We start from the raw sequence: 16801 nt of genomic DNA, 5'->3' as shown, positions 1-16801 counted from the left end.
CCCTAACCCCAACCCCTAACCCCTAACCCCTAACCCCAACCCCTAACCCTAACCCCCAACCCCTAACCCTAACCCCTAACCCTAACCCCTAACGTACCGTCCCTTGAAGAAAGCCACATAGAAGATGGGGGCGTAGGCGTTCATGAACTTCAGTAGGAAAGCCTTCACAATCAGATGCTGCTCAAAGTTACTCTCTGTCCTTGGAATCTCTGGGAGAGGAGAGAGGGGGAATGGAGAGAAGAGGGATGAATAGAAGTAAGAAGGGAGGGATGGGGAGAGGAGGGAGGGATGGGGAGAGGAGAGGGGGATGGGGAGAGGAGGAGAGAGAAAAGAGGGATGGGGAGAAGAGAGAGGGATGGGGAGAAGAGGAGAGGGGGATGGAGAGAAGAGGAGAGGAGAGAGAAAAGAGGGATGGGGAGAGGAGAGAGGGATGGAGAGAAGAGGAGAGGAGGAGAGAGAAAAGAGGGATGGGGAGAGGAGAGAGGGATGGAGAGAAGAGGAGAGGAGGAGAGAGAAAAGAGGGATGGGGAGAAGAGGAGAGGGGGATGGGGGAGAGGAGAGGGGAGAGGAGGGGAGAGAAAAGAGAGATGGGGAGGAGAGGGGGATGGGGAGAAGAGGAGAGGGGGATGGGGAGAGGAGGGGAGAGAAAAGAGGGATGGGGAGAGGGGGGTGGGGGAGAGGGGGATGGGGGAAGAGGAGAGGGGGATGGGGAGAAGAGGAGAGGAGAGAGGAGAGGAATGGAGGAGAGAGAGATGTCTTATTCAGGAGACCACGGGGTGTATGAAAAGTATTTGAAAAATCTGACGTAACACACAGGACAGGTAGAATGTAGAGGTGTGTTACCCAGCTCCAACATGTAATAATCTGAATGTAGAGGTGTTACCCAGCTCCAACATGTAATAATCTGAATGTAGAGGTGTTACCCAGCTCCAACATGTAATAATCTGAATGTAGAGGTGTGTTACCCAGCTCCAACATGTAATAATCTGAATGTAGAGGTGTTACCCAGCTCCAACATGTAATAATCTGAATGTAGAGGTGTTACCCAGCTCCAACATGTAATAATCTGAATGTAGAGGTGTTACCCAGCTCCAACATGTAATAATCTGAATGTAGAGGTGTTACCCAGCTCCAACATGTAATAATCTGAATGTAGAGGTGTTACCCAGCTCCAACATGTAATAATCTGAATGTAGAGGTGTTACCCAGCTCCAACATGTAATAATCTGAATGTAGAGGTGTGTTACCCAGCTCCAACATGTAATAATCTGAATGTAGAGGTGTTACCCAGCTCCAACATGTAATAATCTGAATGTAGAGGTGTTACCCAGCTCCAACATGTAATAATCTGAATGTAGAGGTGTTACCCAGCTCCAACATGTAATAATCTGAATGTAGAGGTGTTACCCAGCTCCAACATGTAATAATCTGAATGTAGAGGTGTTACCCAGCTCCAACATGTAATAATCTGAATGTAGAGGTGTTACCCAGCTCCAACATGTAATAATCTGAATGTAGAGGTGTTACCCAGCTCCAACATGTAATAATCTGAATGTAGAGGTGTTACCCAGCTCCAACATGTAATAATCTGAATGTAGAGGTGTTACCCAGCTCCAACATGTAATAATCTGAATGTAGAGGTGTTACCCAGCTCCAACATGTAATAATCTGAATGTAGAGGTGTTACCCAGCTCCAACATGTAATAATCTGAATGTAGAGGTGTGTTACCCAGCTCCAACATGTAATAATCTGAATGTAGAGGTGTTACCCAGCTCCAACATGTAATAATCTGAATGTAGAGGTGTTACCCAGCTCCAACATGTAATAATCTGAATGTAGAGGTGTGTTACCCAGCTCCAACATGTAATAATCTGAATGTAGAGGTGTTACCCAGCTCCAACATGTAATAATCTGAATGTAGAGGTGTTACCCAGCTCCAACATGTAATAATCTGAATGTAGAGGTGTTACCCAGCTCCAACATGTAATAATCTGAATGTAGAGGTGTTACCCAGCTCCAACATGTAATAATCTGAATGTAGAGGTGTTACCCAGCTCCAACATGTAATAATCTGAATGTAGAGGTGTTACCCAGCTCCAACATGTAATAATCTGAATGTAGAGGTGTGTTACCCAGCTCCAACATGTAATAATCTGAATGTAGAGGTGTTACCCAGCTCCAACATGTAATAATCTGAATGTAGAGGTGTTACCCAGCTCCAACATGTAATAATCTGAATGTAGAGGTGTGTTACCCAGCTCCAACATGTAATAATCTGAATGTAGAGGTGTTACCCAGCTCCAACATGTAATAATCTGAATGTAGAGGTGTTACCCAGCTCCAACATGTAATAATCTGAATGTAGAGGTGTTACCCAGCTCCAACATGTAATAATCTGAATGTAGAGGTGTTACCCAGCTCCAACATGTAATAATCTGAATGTAGAGGTGTTACCCAGCTCCAACATGTAATAATCTGAATGTAGAGGTGTTACCCAGCTCCAACATGTAATAATCTGAATGTAGAGGTGTTACCCAGCTCCAACATGTAATAATCTGAATGTAGAGGTGTTACCCAGCTCCAACATGTAATAATCTGAATGTAGAGGTGTTACCCAGCTCCAACATGTAATAATCTGAATGTAGAGGTGTTACCCAGCTCCAACATGTAATAATCTGAATGTAGAGGTGTGTTACCCAGCTCCAACATGTAATAATCTGAATGTAGAGGTGTTACCCAGCTCCAACATGTAATAATCTGAATGTAGAGGTGTTACCCAGCTCCAACATGTAATAATCTGAATGTAGAGGTGTTACCCAGCTCCAACATGTAATAATCTGAATGTAGAGGTGTTACCCAGCTCCAACATGTAATAATCTGAATGTAGAGGTGTTACCCAGCTCCAACATGTAATAATCTGAATGTAGAGGTGTTACCCAGCTCCAACATGTAATAATCTGAATGTAGAGGTGTTACCCAGCTCCAACATGTAATAATCTGAATGTAGAGGTGTTACCCAGCTCCAACATGTAATAATCTGAATGTAGAGGTGTTACCCAGCTCCAACATGTAATAATCTGAATGTAGAGGTGTTACCCAGCTCCAACATGTAATAATCTGAATGTAGAGGTGTTACCCAGCTCCAACATGTAATAATCTGAATGTAGAGGTGTTACCCAGCTCCAACATGTAATAATCTGAATGTAGAGGTGTTACCCAGCTCCAACATGTAATAATCTGAATGTAGAGGTGTTACCCAGCTCCAACATGTAATAATCTGAATGTAGAGGTGTTACCCAGCTCCAACATGTAATAATCTGAATGTAGAGGTGTTACCCAGCTCCAACATGTAATAATCTGAATGTAGAGGTGTTACCCAGCTCCAACATGTAATAATCTGAATGTAGAGGTGTTACCCAGCTCCAACATGTAATAATCTGAATGTAGAGGTGTTACCCAGCTCCAACATGTAATAATCTGAATGTAGAGGTGTTACCCAGCTCCAACATGTAATAATCTGAATGTAGAGGTGTGTTACCCAGCTCCAACATGTAATAATCTGAATGTAGAGGTGTTACCCAGCTCCAACATGTAATAATCTGAATGTAGAGGTGTTACCCAGCTCCAACATGTAATAATCTGAATGTAGAGGTGTTACCCAGCTCCAACATGTAATAATCTGAATGTAGAGGTGTTACCCAGCTCCAACATGTAATAATCTGAATGTAGAGGTGTTACCCAGCTCCAACATGTAATAATCTGAATGTAGAGGTGTTACCCAGCTCCAACATGTAATAATCTGAATGTAGAGGTGTTACCCAGCTCCAACATGTAATAATCTGAATGTAGAGGTGTGTTACCCAGCTCCAACATGTAATAATCTGAATGTAGAGGTGTTACCCAGCTCCAACATGTAATAATCTGAATGTAGAGGTGTTACCCAGCTCCAACATGTAATAATCTGAATGTAGAGGTGTTACCCAGCTCCAACATGTAATAATCTGAATGTAGAGGTGTTACCCAGCTCCAACATGTAATAATCTGAATGTAGAGGTGTTACCCAGCTCCAACATGTAATAATCTGAATGTAGAGGTGTTACCCAGCTCCAACATGTAATAATCTGAATGTAGAGGTGTTACCCAGCTCCAACATGTAATAATCTGAATGTAGAGGTGTTACCCAGCTCCAACATGTAATAATCTGAATGTAGAGGTGTTACCCAGCTCCAACATGTAATAATCTGAATGTAGAGGTGTTACCCAGCTCCAACATGTAATAATCTGAATGTAGAGGTGTTACCCAGCTCCAACATGTAATAATCTGAATGTAGAGGTGTTACCCAGCTCCAACATGTAATAATCTGAATGTAGAGGTGTTACCCAGCTCCAACATGTAATAATCTGAATGTAGAGGTGTTACCCAGCTCCAACATGTAATAATCTGAATGTAGAGGTGTTACCCAGCTCCAACATGTAATAATCTGAATGTAGAGGTGTTACCCAGCTCCAACATGTAATAATCTGAATGTAGAGGTGTTACCCAGCTCCAACATGTAATAATCTGAATGTAGAGGTGTTACCCAGCTCCAACATGTAATAATCTGAATGTAGAGGTGTTACCCAGCTCCAACATGTAATAATCTGAATGTAGAGGTGTTACCCAGCTCCAACATGTAATAATCTGAATGTAGAGGTGTTACCCAGCTCCAACATGTAATAATCTGAATGTAGAGGTGTTACCCAGCTCCAACATGTAATAATCTGAATGTAGAGGTGTTACCCAGCTCCAACATGTAATAATCTGAATGTAGAGGTGTTACCCAGCTCCAACATGTAATAATCTGAATGTAGAGGTGTTACCCAGCTCCAACATGTAATAATCTGAATGTAGAGGTGTTACCCAGCTCCAACATGTAATAATCTGAATGTAGAGGTGTTACCCAGCTCCAACATGTAATAATCTGAATGTAGAGGTGTTACCCAGCTCCAACATGTAATAATCTGAATGTAGAGGTGTTACCCAGCTCCAACATGTAATAATCTGAATGTAGAGGTGTTACCCAGCTCCAACATGTAATAATCTGAATGTAGAGGTGTTACCCAGCTCCAACATGTAATAATCTGAATGTAGAGGTGTTACCCAGCTCCAACATGTAATAATCTGAATGTAGAGGTGTTACCCTGCTCCAACATGTAATAATCTGAATGTAGAGGTGTTACCCAGCTCCAACATGTAATAATCTGAATGTAGAGGTGTTACCCAGCTCCAACATGTAATAATCTGAATGTAGAGGTGTTACCCAGCTCCAACATGTAATAATCTGAATGTAGAGGTGTTACCCAGCTCCAACATGTAATAATCTGAATGTAGAGGTGTTACCCAGCTCCAACATGTAATAATCTGAATGTAGAGGTGTTACCCAGCTCCAACATGTAATAATCTGAATGTAGAGGTGTTACCCAGCTCCAACATGTAATAATCTGAATGTAGAGGTGTTACCCAGCTCCAACATGTAATAATCTGAATGTAGAGGTGTTACCCAGCTCCAACATGTAATAATCTGAATGTAGAGGTGTTACCCAGCTCCAACATGTAATAATCTGAATGTAGAGGTGTTACCCAGCTCCAACATGTAATAATCTGAATGTAGAGGTGTTACCCAGCTCCAACATGTAATAATCTGAATGTAGAGGTGTTACCCAGCTCCAACATGTAATAATCTGAATGTAGAGGTGTTACCCAGCTCCAACATGTAATAATCTGAATGTAGAGGTGTTACCCAGCTCCAACATGTAATAATCTGAATGTAGAGGTGTTACCCAGCTCCAACATGTAATAATCTGAATGTAGAGGTGTTACCCAGCTCCAACATGTAATAATCTGAATGTAGAGGTGTTACCCAGCTCCAACATGTAATAATCTGAATGTAGAGGTGTTACCCAGCTCCAACATGTAATAATCTGAATGTAGAGGTGTTACCCAGCTCCAACATGTAATAATCTGAATGTAGAGGTGTTACCCAGCTCCAACATGTAATAATCTGAATGTAGAGGTGTGTTACCCAGCTCCAACATGTAATAATCTGAATGTAGAGGTGTTACCCAGCTCCAACATGTAATAATCTGAATGTAGAGGTGTTACCCAGCTCCAACATGTAATAATCTGAATGTAGAGGTGTTACCCAGCTCCAACATGTAATAATCTGAATGTAGAGGTGTTACCCAGCTCCAACATGTAATAATCTGAATGTAGAGGTGTTACCCAGCTCCAACATGTAATAATCTGAATGTAGAGGTGTTACCCAGCTCCAACATGTAATAATCTGAATGTAGAGGTGTTACCCAGCTCCAACATGTAATAATCTGAATGTAGAGGTGTTACCCAGCTCCAACATGTAATAATCTGAATGTAGAGGTGTTACCCAGCTCCAACATGTAATAATCTGAATGTAGAGGTGTTACCCAGCTCCAACATGTAATAATCTGAATGTAGAGGTGTTACCCAGCTCCAACATGTAATAATCTGAATGTAGAGGTGTTACCCAGCTCCAACATGTAATAATCTGAATGTAGAGGTGTTACCCAGCTCCAACATGTAATAATCTGAATGTAGAGGTGTTACCCAGCTCCAACATGTAATAATCTGAATGTAGAGGTGTTACCCAGCTCCAACATGTAATAATCTGAATGTAGAGGTGTTACCCAGCTCCAACATGTAATAATCTGAATGTAGAGGTGTTACCCAGCTCCAACATGTAATAATCTGAATGTAGAGGTGTTACCCAGCTCCAACATGTAATAATCTGAATGTAGAGGTGTTACCCAGCTCCAACATTTAATAATCTGAATGTAGAGGTGTGTGTTACCCAGCTCAGTGAGCCAGACGGCCACAGCTCCGTAGATCTCGTCCAGGATCAGAATGACCACCAGATTGATGATGACAGCGGTTGCCGTGACGGTGACACGCACGTTAGACTTGATCTCCGGGTCAGGTGACATCGCCATTAGAGCGGATACGACGATACGATACACGATCACACCGAAAACCGCAGAGAACGTCAGCCCAAACTAGGATAGAGAGACATTACTGTATTAGTCCCACAGCCCAAACTAGGATAGAGAGACATTACTGTATTAGTCCCACAGCCCAAACTAGGATAGAGACATTACTGTATTAGTCCCACAGCCCAAACTAGAATAGAGGCATTACTGTATTAGTCCAACAGCCCAAACTAGGATAGACATTACTGTATTAGTCCCACAGCCAAACTAGGATAGAGGCATTACTGTATTAGTCCAACAGCCCAAACTAGAATAGAGAGACATTACCGTATTAGTCCCACAGCCCAAACTAGGATAGAGACATTACTGTATTAGTCCCACAGCCCAAACTAGGATAGAGAGACATTACTGTATTAGTCCCACAGCCCAAACTAGGATAGAGAGACATTACTGTATTAGTCCCACAGCCCAAACTAGGACAGAGACATTACTGTATTAGTCCCACAGAGAGAAAGACCGAGAGAGGGAAAGACCGAGAGAGAGAAAGACCGAGAGAGAGAAAGACCGAGAGAGAGAAAGACCGAGAGAGAGAAAGACCGAGAGAGAGAAAGACCGAGAGAGAGAAAGACCGAGAGAGAGAAAGACCGAGAGAGGGAAAGACCGAGAGAGGGAAAGACCGAGAGAGGGAAAGAAGTAGAGAGGGAAAGAAGTAGAGAGGGAAAGACCGAGAGAGGGAAAGACCGAGAGAGGGAAAGACCGAGAGAGGGAAAGACCGAGAGAGGGAAAGACCGAGAGAGGGAAAGACCGAGAGAGGGAAAGACCGAGAGAGGGAAAGACCGAGAGAGGGAAAGACCGAGAGAGGGAAAGACCGAGAGAGGGAAAGACCGAGAGAGGGAAAGACCGAGAGAGAGAAAGACAGAGAGAGGGAAAGACCGAGAGAGGGAAAGAAGTGAGACGGGGCCGCGGGGTGAGACGGGGCCGCGGGGTGAGACGGGGCCGCGGGGTGAGACGGGGCCGCGGGGTGAGGAGGAGACACAGAAAGAGGGACAGAGAGAGAGAGAGAGAGAGAGAGACAGAGAGAGAGACAGAGAGACAGAGGAGACACAGAAAGAGGGACAGAGAGAGAGAGAGAGAGACAGAAAGACAGAGATAGAGAGAGAGAGAGAGACAGAGGAGACACAGAAAGAGGGACAGAGAGAGAGAGGGAGAACATCAGGCCAAACAAAAAGCTCACCATAAAGAGGATGGAGGAGATGTTGATGAGGTATCCAGGCAGACGATCCCTCCAGGTCAGATTCTCCACACCTGTCTGGGTTAGAGGTCAGAGACACATTAAGAGCACAAGCACATGTAGATTGCCATTGGAGACCAATATAGACAAGAGATGACTAGTAGACCAGTAAAGAACAGAGACCAGTAGAGACCAGAAGAGACCAATATAGACCAGAAGAGACCAGTAGAGACCAGAGATGACTAGTAGACCAGTAAAGAACAGAGACCAGTAGAGACCAGAAGAGACCAATATAGACAAGAGATGACTAGTAGACCAGAAGAGACCAGTAGAGACCAGAAGAGACTTGTAGACCAGTAAAGAACAGAGACCAGTAGAGACCAGAAGAGACTTCTAGACCAGTAAAGAACAGAGACCAGAAGAGACCAGAAGAGACTTGTAGACCAGTAAAGAACAGAGACCAGTAGAGACCAGAAGAGACCAGAAGAGACCAATATAGACCAGAAGAGACCAGAAGAGACTAGTAGAGACCAGTAAAGAACAGAGACCAGTAGAGACAAGAGATGACTAGTAGACCAGTAAAGAACAGAGACCAGTAGAGACCAGTAGAGACTAGTAGACCAGTAAAGAACAGAGACCAGTAGAGACCAGTAGAGACCAGAAGAGACCAGTAGAGACCAGTAGACCAGTAAAGAACAGAGACCAGTAGAGACCAGAAGAGACTAGTAGAGACCAGAGATGACTAGTAGACCAGTAAAGAACAGAGACCAGTAGAGACCAGAAGAGACTAGTAGACCAGTAAAGAACAGAGACCAGTAGAGACTAGTAGAGACCAGTAGAGACCAGAAGGGACCAGTAGAGACCAGAGATGACTAGTAGACCAGTAAAGAACAGAGACCAGTAGAGACTAGTAGAGACCAGTAGACCAGTAAAGAACAGAGACCAGTAGAGACTAGTAGAGACCAATATAGACCAGAAGAGACCAGTAGAGACCAGAAGAGACCAGTAGACCAGTAAAGAACAGAGACCAGTAGAGACAAGAGATGACTAGTAGAGACCAGAAGAGACTAGTAGAGACCAGAAGAGACTAGTAGAGACCAGTAGAGACCAGAAGAGACTTGTAGACCAGTAAAGAACAGAGCCCAGTAGAGACCAGAGATGACTAGTAGACCAGTAAAGAACAGAGACCAGTAGAGACTAGTAGAGACCAATATAGACCAGAAGAGACCAGTAGAGACCAGTAGAGACCAGTAGAGACCAGTAGAGACCAGTAGAGACCAGTAGAGACCAGTAGAGACTAGTAGACCAGTAAAGAACAGAGACCAGTAGAGACCAGTAGAGACCAGTAGAGACCAGTAGAGACCAGTAGAGACCAATATAGACCAGAAGAGACTTGTAGACCAGTAAAGAACAGAGACCAGTAGAGACCAGAAGAGACTAGTAGACCAGTAAAGAACGGAGACCAGTAGAGACTAGAGATGACTAGTAGACCAGTACAGAACAGAGACCAGTAGAGACCAGAAGAGACTTGTAGACCAGTACAGAACAGAGACCAGTAGAGACCAGAGATGACTAGTAGACCAGTACAGAACAGAGACCAGTAGAGACCAGTAGAGACTAGTAGACCAGTAAAGAACAGAGACCAGTAGAGACTAGTAGAGACCAATATAGACCAGAAGAGACCAGTAGAGACCAGAGATGACTAGTAGACCAGTAAAGCTCAAGATAGACCAGTAGTAGCCAACAGAAGCCAATATAGACCAGTAGAAGCCAACAGAAGCCAATATAGACCAGTAGAAGCCAACAGAAGCCAATATAGACCAGTAGTAGCCAACAGAAGCCAAGATAGACCAGTAGAAGCCAGTAGAAGCCAATATAGACCAGTAGAAGCCAGTAGAAGCCAAGATAGACCAGTAGTAGCCAACAGAAGCCAAGATAGACCAGTAGTAGCCAACAGAAGCCAAGATATACCAGTAGAAGCCAGTAGAAGCCAATATAGACCAGTAGAAGCCAGTAGAAGCCAATATAGACCAGTAGTAGCCGACAGAAGCCAATATAGACCAGTAGAAGCCAGTAGAAGCCAATATAGACCAGTAGAAGCAGGAGACAGGACTGCTGTATGTTCCTCTGAGACAGGACTGCTGTATGTTCCTCTGAGACAGGACTGCTGTATGTTCCTCTGAGACAGGACTGCTGTATGTTCCTCTGAGACAGGACTGCTGTATGTTCCTCTGAGACAGGACTGCTGTATGTTCCTCTGAGACAGGACTGCTGTATGTTCCACTGAGACAGGACTGCTGTATGTTCCTCAGACAGGACTGCTGTATGTTCCTCAGAGACAGGACTGCTGTATGTTCCTCTGAGACAGGACTGCTGTATGTTCCTCTGAGACAGGACTGCTGTATGTTCCTCTGAGACAGGACTGCTGTATGTTCCTCTGAGACAGGACTGCTGTATGTTCCTCTGAGACAGGACTGCTGTATGTTCCTCTGAGACAGGACTGCTGTATGTTCCTCTGAGACAGGACTGCTGTATGTTCCTCTGAGACAGGACTGCTGTATGTTCCTCTGAGACAGGACTGCTGTATGTTCCTCTGAGACAGGACTGCTGTATGTTCCTCTGAGACAGGACTGCTGTATGTTCCTCTGAGACAGGACTGCTGTATGTTCCTCTGAGACAGGACTGCTGTATGTTCCTCTGAGACAGGACTGCTGTATGTTCCTCTGAGACAGGACTGCTGTATGTTCCTCTGAGACAGGACTGCTGTATGTTCCTCTGAGACAGGACTGCTGTATGTTCCTCTGAGACAGGACTGCTGTATGTTCCTCTGAGACAGGACTGCTGTATGTTCCTCTGAGACAGGACTGCTGTATGTTCCTCTGAGACAGGACTGCTGTATGTTCCTCTGAGACAGGACTGCTGTATGTTCCTCTGAGACAGGACTGCTGTATGTTCCTCTGAGACAGGACTGCTGTATGTTCCTCTGAGACAGGACTGCTGTATGTTCCTCTGAGACAGGACTGCTGTATGTTCCTCTGAGACAGGACTGCTGTATGTTCCTCTGAGACAGGACTGCTGTATGTTCCTCTGAGACAGGACTGCTGTATGTTCCTCTGAGACAGGACTGCTGTATGTTCCTCTGAGACAGGACTGCTGTATGTTACTCTGAGACAGGACTGCTGTATGTTCCTCTGAGACAGGACTGCTGTATGTTCCTCAGACAGGACTGCTGTATGTTCCTCTGAGACAGGACTGCTGTATGTTCCTCTGAGACAGGACTGCTGTATGTTCCTCTGAGACAGGACTGCTGTTTGACCTCTGACCCTAACCGTTGACAGTGATTACTGTCTTGTTGGGTTTAGAGCTGGCAGAAAGCCCTTTCCCAGTACTTGTGACATTACAAGTTGAAACACAGACAGTGACTGTCGATCTCCCAGTGATACAGCACGTTGTGAGATCATAAGGTGGACAACAGCACCACCTAGCTCCCACACAGCACCTAGCACCCACACAGCCCACCTAGCACCCACACAGCCCACCTAGCACCCACACAGCACCACCTAGCTCCCACACAGCACCACCTAGCTCCCACACAGCACCTAGCTCCCACACAGCCCCACCTAACTCCCACACAGCACCTAGCACCCACACAGCCCCACCTAACTCCCACACAGCACCACTTAACTCCCACACAGCACCTAGCACCCACACAGCACCACCTAACTCCCACACAGCACCTAGCACCCACACAGCACCACCTAACTCCCACACAGCACCTAGCACCCACACAGCACCACCTAGCACCCACACAGCCCCACCTAACTCCCACACAGCACCACCTAACTCCCACACAGCACCTAGCACCCACACAGCACCACCTAACTCCCACACAGCACCTAGCACCCACACAGCACCACCTAGCACCCACACAGCCCCACCTAACTCCCACACAGCCCCACCTAACTCCCACACAGCACCTAGCACCCACACAGCTCCACCTAACTCCCACACAGCCCCACCTAACTCCCACACAGCACCTAGCACCCACACAGCCCCACCTAACTCCCACACAGCCCCACCTAACTCCCACACAGCACCACCTAGCACCCACACAGCACCACCTAGCTCCCACACAGCCCCACCTAGCTCCCACACAGCCCCACCTAGCTCCCACACAGCACCACCTAGCACCCACACAGCCCCACCTAACACCCACACAGCACCACCTAGCACCCACACAGCACCACCTAGCTCCCACACAGCCCCACCTAACTCCCACACAGCACCTAGCACCCACACAGCACCACCTAGCTCCCACACAGCCCCACCTAACTCCCACACAGCACCTAGCACCCACACAGCCCCACCTAACTCCCACACAGCCCCACCTAACTCCCACACAGCACCACCTAGCACCCACACAGCACCACCTAACTCCCACACAGCACCTAGCACCCACACAGCACCACCTAACTCCCACACAGCACCTAGCACCCACACAGCACCACCTAGCACCCACACAGCCCCACCTAACTCCCACACAGCACCTAGCACCCACACAGCCCCACCTAACTCCCACACAGCCCCACCTAACTCCCACACAGCACCTAGCACCCACACAGCACCACCTAGCTCCCACACAGCCCCACCTAACTCCCACACAGCACCTAGCACCCACACAGCACCACCTAGCTCCCACACAGCACCACCTAACTCCCACACAGCACCTAGCACCCACACAGCACCACCTAGCACCCACACAGCACCACCTAGCACCCACACAGCCCCACCTAGCACCCACACAGCCCCACCTAACTCCCACACAGCCCCACCTAACTCCCACACAGCACCTAGCACCCACACAGCCCCACCTAACTCCCACACAGCACCACCTAGCTCCCACACAGCCCCACCTAACTCCCACACAGCACCTAGCACCCACACAGCACCACCTAGCTCCCACACAGCCCCACCTAACTCCCACACAGCACCTAGCACCCACACAGCCCCACCTAACTCCCACACAGCCCCACCTAACTCCCACACAGCACCACCTAGCACCCACACAGCACCACCTAGCTCCCACACAGCCCCACCTAACTCCCACACAGCACCTAGCACCCACACAGCACCACCTAGCTCCCACACAGCCCCACCTAACTCCCACACAGCACCACTTAACTCCCACACAGCACCTAGCACCCACACAGCACCACCTAACTCCCACACAGCACCTAGCACCCACACAGCACCACCTAACTCCCACACAGCACCTAGCACCCACACAGCCCCACCTAACTCCCACACAGCCCCACCTAACTCCCACACAGCACCTAGCACCCACACAGCACCACCTAGCTCCCACACAGCCCCACCTAACTCCCACACAGCACCTAGCACCCACACAGCACCACCTAGCTCCCACACAGCACCACCTAACTCCCACACAGCACCTAGCACCCACACAGCACCACCTAGCACCCACACAGCCCCACCTAACTCCCACACAGCCCCACCTAACTCCCACACAGCACCTAGCACCCACACAGCCCCACCTAACTCCCACACAGCACCTAGCACCCACACAGCACCACCTAGCACCCACACAGCACCACCTAGCTCCCACACAGCCCCACCTAACTCCCACACAGCACCTAGCACCCACACAGCACCACCTAGCTCCCACACAGCCCCACCTAACTCCCACACAGCACCTAGCACCCACACAGCCCCACCTAACTCCCACACAGCCCCACCTAACTCCCACACAGCACCACCTAGCACCCACACAGCACCACCTAGCTCCCACACAGCCCCACCTAACTCCCACACAGCCCCACCTAACTCCCACACAGCACCTAGCACCCACACAGCACCACCTAGCTCCCACACAGCCCCACCTAACTCCCACACAGCACCTAGCACCCACACAGCCCCACCTAACTCCCACACAGCCCCACCTAACTCCCACACAGCCCCACCTAACTCCCACACAGCACCACCTAGCACCCACACAGCCCACCTAGCACCCACACAGCCCCACCTAACTCCCACACAGCCCCACCTAACTCCCACACAGCACCACCTAGCACCCACACACCACCTAGCTCCCACACAGTACCCACACACCACCTAGCTCCCACACAGTACCCACACAGCACCCACACAGAACCAAGATCCCCTCCTCTCGTCTCCTCCCCATCTTTCCCCAGCTCTCGTCTCCTCCCCTCACCCCACCACCTCCCCCACCTCTCGTCTCCTCCCCCCACCTCTCGTCTCCCCCCCCCCCCCACCTCTCCCCTTGACACTAGTAAAAGTGCTGGCAGTAACACAGGAGATGAGTGTCCACATTACTTAACGTAGCAGGCCTTTCCTTCTGGTCCTGTCTGGGTGGTTCTCTTCTGCACTGTTCAACCAATCCAGTAAATGTGCTGGTCCTGTCGGGGGTGGTTCTCTTCTGCACTGTTCAACCAATCCAGTAAATGTGTTGGTCCTGTCTGGGCGGTTCTCTTCTGCACTGTTCAACCAATCCAGTAAATGTGTTGGTCCTGTCTGGGCGGTTCTCTTCTGCACTGTTCAACCAATCCAGTAAATGTGTTGGTCCTGTCTGGGTGGTTCTCTTCTGCACTGTTCAACCAATCCAGTAAATGTGCTGGTCCTGTCGGGGGAGGTTCTCTTCTGCACTGTTCAACCAATCCAGTAAATGTGGAGGAGGAGTTAAGCTGGAATGTCTGCTTGTTAACGTCCAAAAGAGGAAGTTGCATCACAGACTCTCCTTCCATTTCCCCTGGAAACCCGATGCATCCGGTTTGTAGCACCCTTGCTGAGGGTGGTAACCATGGTAACCATGTGGTCTTGAACTGAGATGAACCCAAAGAGACACACTATAAGGTCAGGACTCTCTCCTGACACCACCACATCCCTGGCAGAGTGCGTCACACACACTCCTCCTCCCTGCAGGACACTAAGCCCTTTGGGAAATTACTGTCATGGGATTTCCTCTGGGCCATATGTCACCTCACACACACACACACACCCCTTTGTATCCAGAGCAGGAAGTAACAGAGTACGTGTCCCACAAGGCACCTAGTGGCAATGTTCTGCCATCTAGTCAGAGCAACATCAGGCAGAAGAGGAAGTCAGACAGGGTTAAGGCACCTAGTGGCAATGTTCTGGGTTAAGGTCAGGAGGCTGGGTTAAGGCTGGGTTAAGGTCGGGAGGCTGGGTTAAGGCTGGGTTAAGGTCGGGAGGCTGGGTTAAGGCTGGGTTAAGGTCAGGAGGCTGGGTTAAGGTCGGGAGGCTGGGTTAAGGTCGGGAGGCTGGGTTAAGGTCGGGAGGCTGGGTTAAGCCTGGGTTAAGGTCGGGAGGCTGGGTTAAGGTCGGGAGGCTGGGTTAAGGTCAGGAGGCTGGGTTAAGGCTGGGTTAAGGTCGGGAGGCTGGGTTAAGGCTGGGTTAAGGTCGGGAGGCTGGGTTAAGGTCGGGAGGCTGGGTTAAGGTCGGGAGGCTGGGTTAAGGTCGGGAGGCTGGGTTAAGGCTGGGTTAAGGTCGGGAGGCTGGGTTAAGGTCGGGAGGCTGGGTTAAGGCTGGGTTAAGGTCAGGAGGCTGGGTTAAGGCTGGGTTAAGGTCAGGAGGCTGGGTTAAAGCTGGGTTAAGGTCGGGAGGCTGGGTTAAGGCTGGGTTAAGGTCAGGAGGCTGGGTTAAGGTCGGGAGGCTGGGTTAAGGTCGGGAGGCTGGGTTAAGGCTGGGTTAAGGTCGGGAGGCTGGGTTAAGGTCGGGAGGCTGGGTTAAGGCTGGGTTAAGGTCAGGAGGCTGGGTTAAGGTCAGGAGGCTGGGTTAAGGTCAGGAGGCTGGGTTAAGGTCAGGAGGCCGGGTTAAGGTCAGGAGGCCGGGTTAAGGTCAGGAGGCCGGGTTAAGGTCAGGAGGCCGGGTTAAGGTCAGGAGGCCGGGTTAAGGTCAGGAGGCTGGGTTAAGGCTGGGTTAAGGTCAGGAGGCTGGGTTAAGGCTGGGTTAAGGTCAGGAGGCTGGGTTAAGGTCAGGAGGCTGGGTTAAGGTCAGGAGGCTGGGTTAAGGTCGGGAGGCTGGGTTAAGGCTGGGTTAAGGTCGGGAGGCTGGGTTAAGGCTGGGTTAAGGTCGGGAGGCTGGGTTAAGGCTGGGTTAAGGTCGGGAGGCTGGGTTAAGACTGGGTTAAGGTCAGGAGGCTGGGTTAAGGTCGGGAGGCTGGGTTAAGGTCGGGAGGCTGGGTTAAGGTCGGGAGGCTGGGTTAAGGTCGGGAGGCTGGGTTAAGGTCGGGAGGCTGGGTTAAGGTCGGGAGGCTGGGTTAAGGTCGGGAGGCTGGGTTAAGGCTGGGTTAAGGTCGGGAGGCTAGGTTAAGGTCGGGAGGCTGGGTTAAGGTCGGGAGACTGGGTTAAGGTCGGGAGGCTGGGTTAAGGTCGGGAGGCTGGGTTAAGGTCGGGAGGCTGGGTTAAGGTCAGGAGGCTGGGTTAAGGTCAGGAGGCTGGGTTAAGGTCAGGAGGCTGGGTTAAGGCTGGGTTAAGGTCAGGAGGCTGGGTTAAGGCTGGGTTAAGGTC

The 16801-nt window shown here is 48.9% G+C and overlaps 1 protein-coding gene across 1 annotated transcript in view; it reads right to left on the bottom strand.

Moving 5' to 3' along the window:
• ano2b (anoctamin 2b) overlaps positions 1-16801 on the bottom strand; it is a gene marked incomplete at its 5' end in the record, with an annotated part of 119668 nt that overhangs the window by 57867 nt on the left and 45000 nt on the right. Inside the window, 3 exons of the mRNA XM_055905278.1 lie at positions 98-209; positions 6868-7069; positions 8238-8312. Coding sequence (XP_055761253.1) covers positions 98-209; positions 6868-7069; positions 8238-8312 — 389 coding nt within the window. The remainder of the gene's footprint in view (positions 1-97; positions 210-6867; positions 7070-8237; positions 8313-16801) is intronic.

Source organism: Salvelinus fontinalis, chromosome 39 (assembly GCF_029448725.1).
Source record: "Salvelinus fontinalis isolate EN_2023a chromosome 39, ASM2944872v1, whole genome shotgun sequence".
Classification (NCBI taxonomy): Eukaryota; Metazoa; Chordata; class Actinopteri; order Salmoniformes; family Salmonidae; genus Salvelinus; species Salvelinus fontinalis.
The sequence above is the reverse complement of the archived record's forward strand: the minus strand, read 5'-3'. Positions and strand labels throughout refer to the sequence as shown.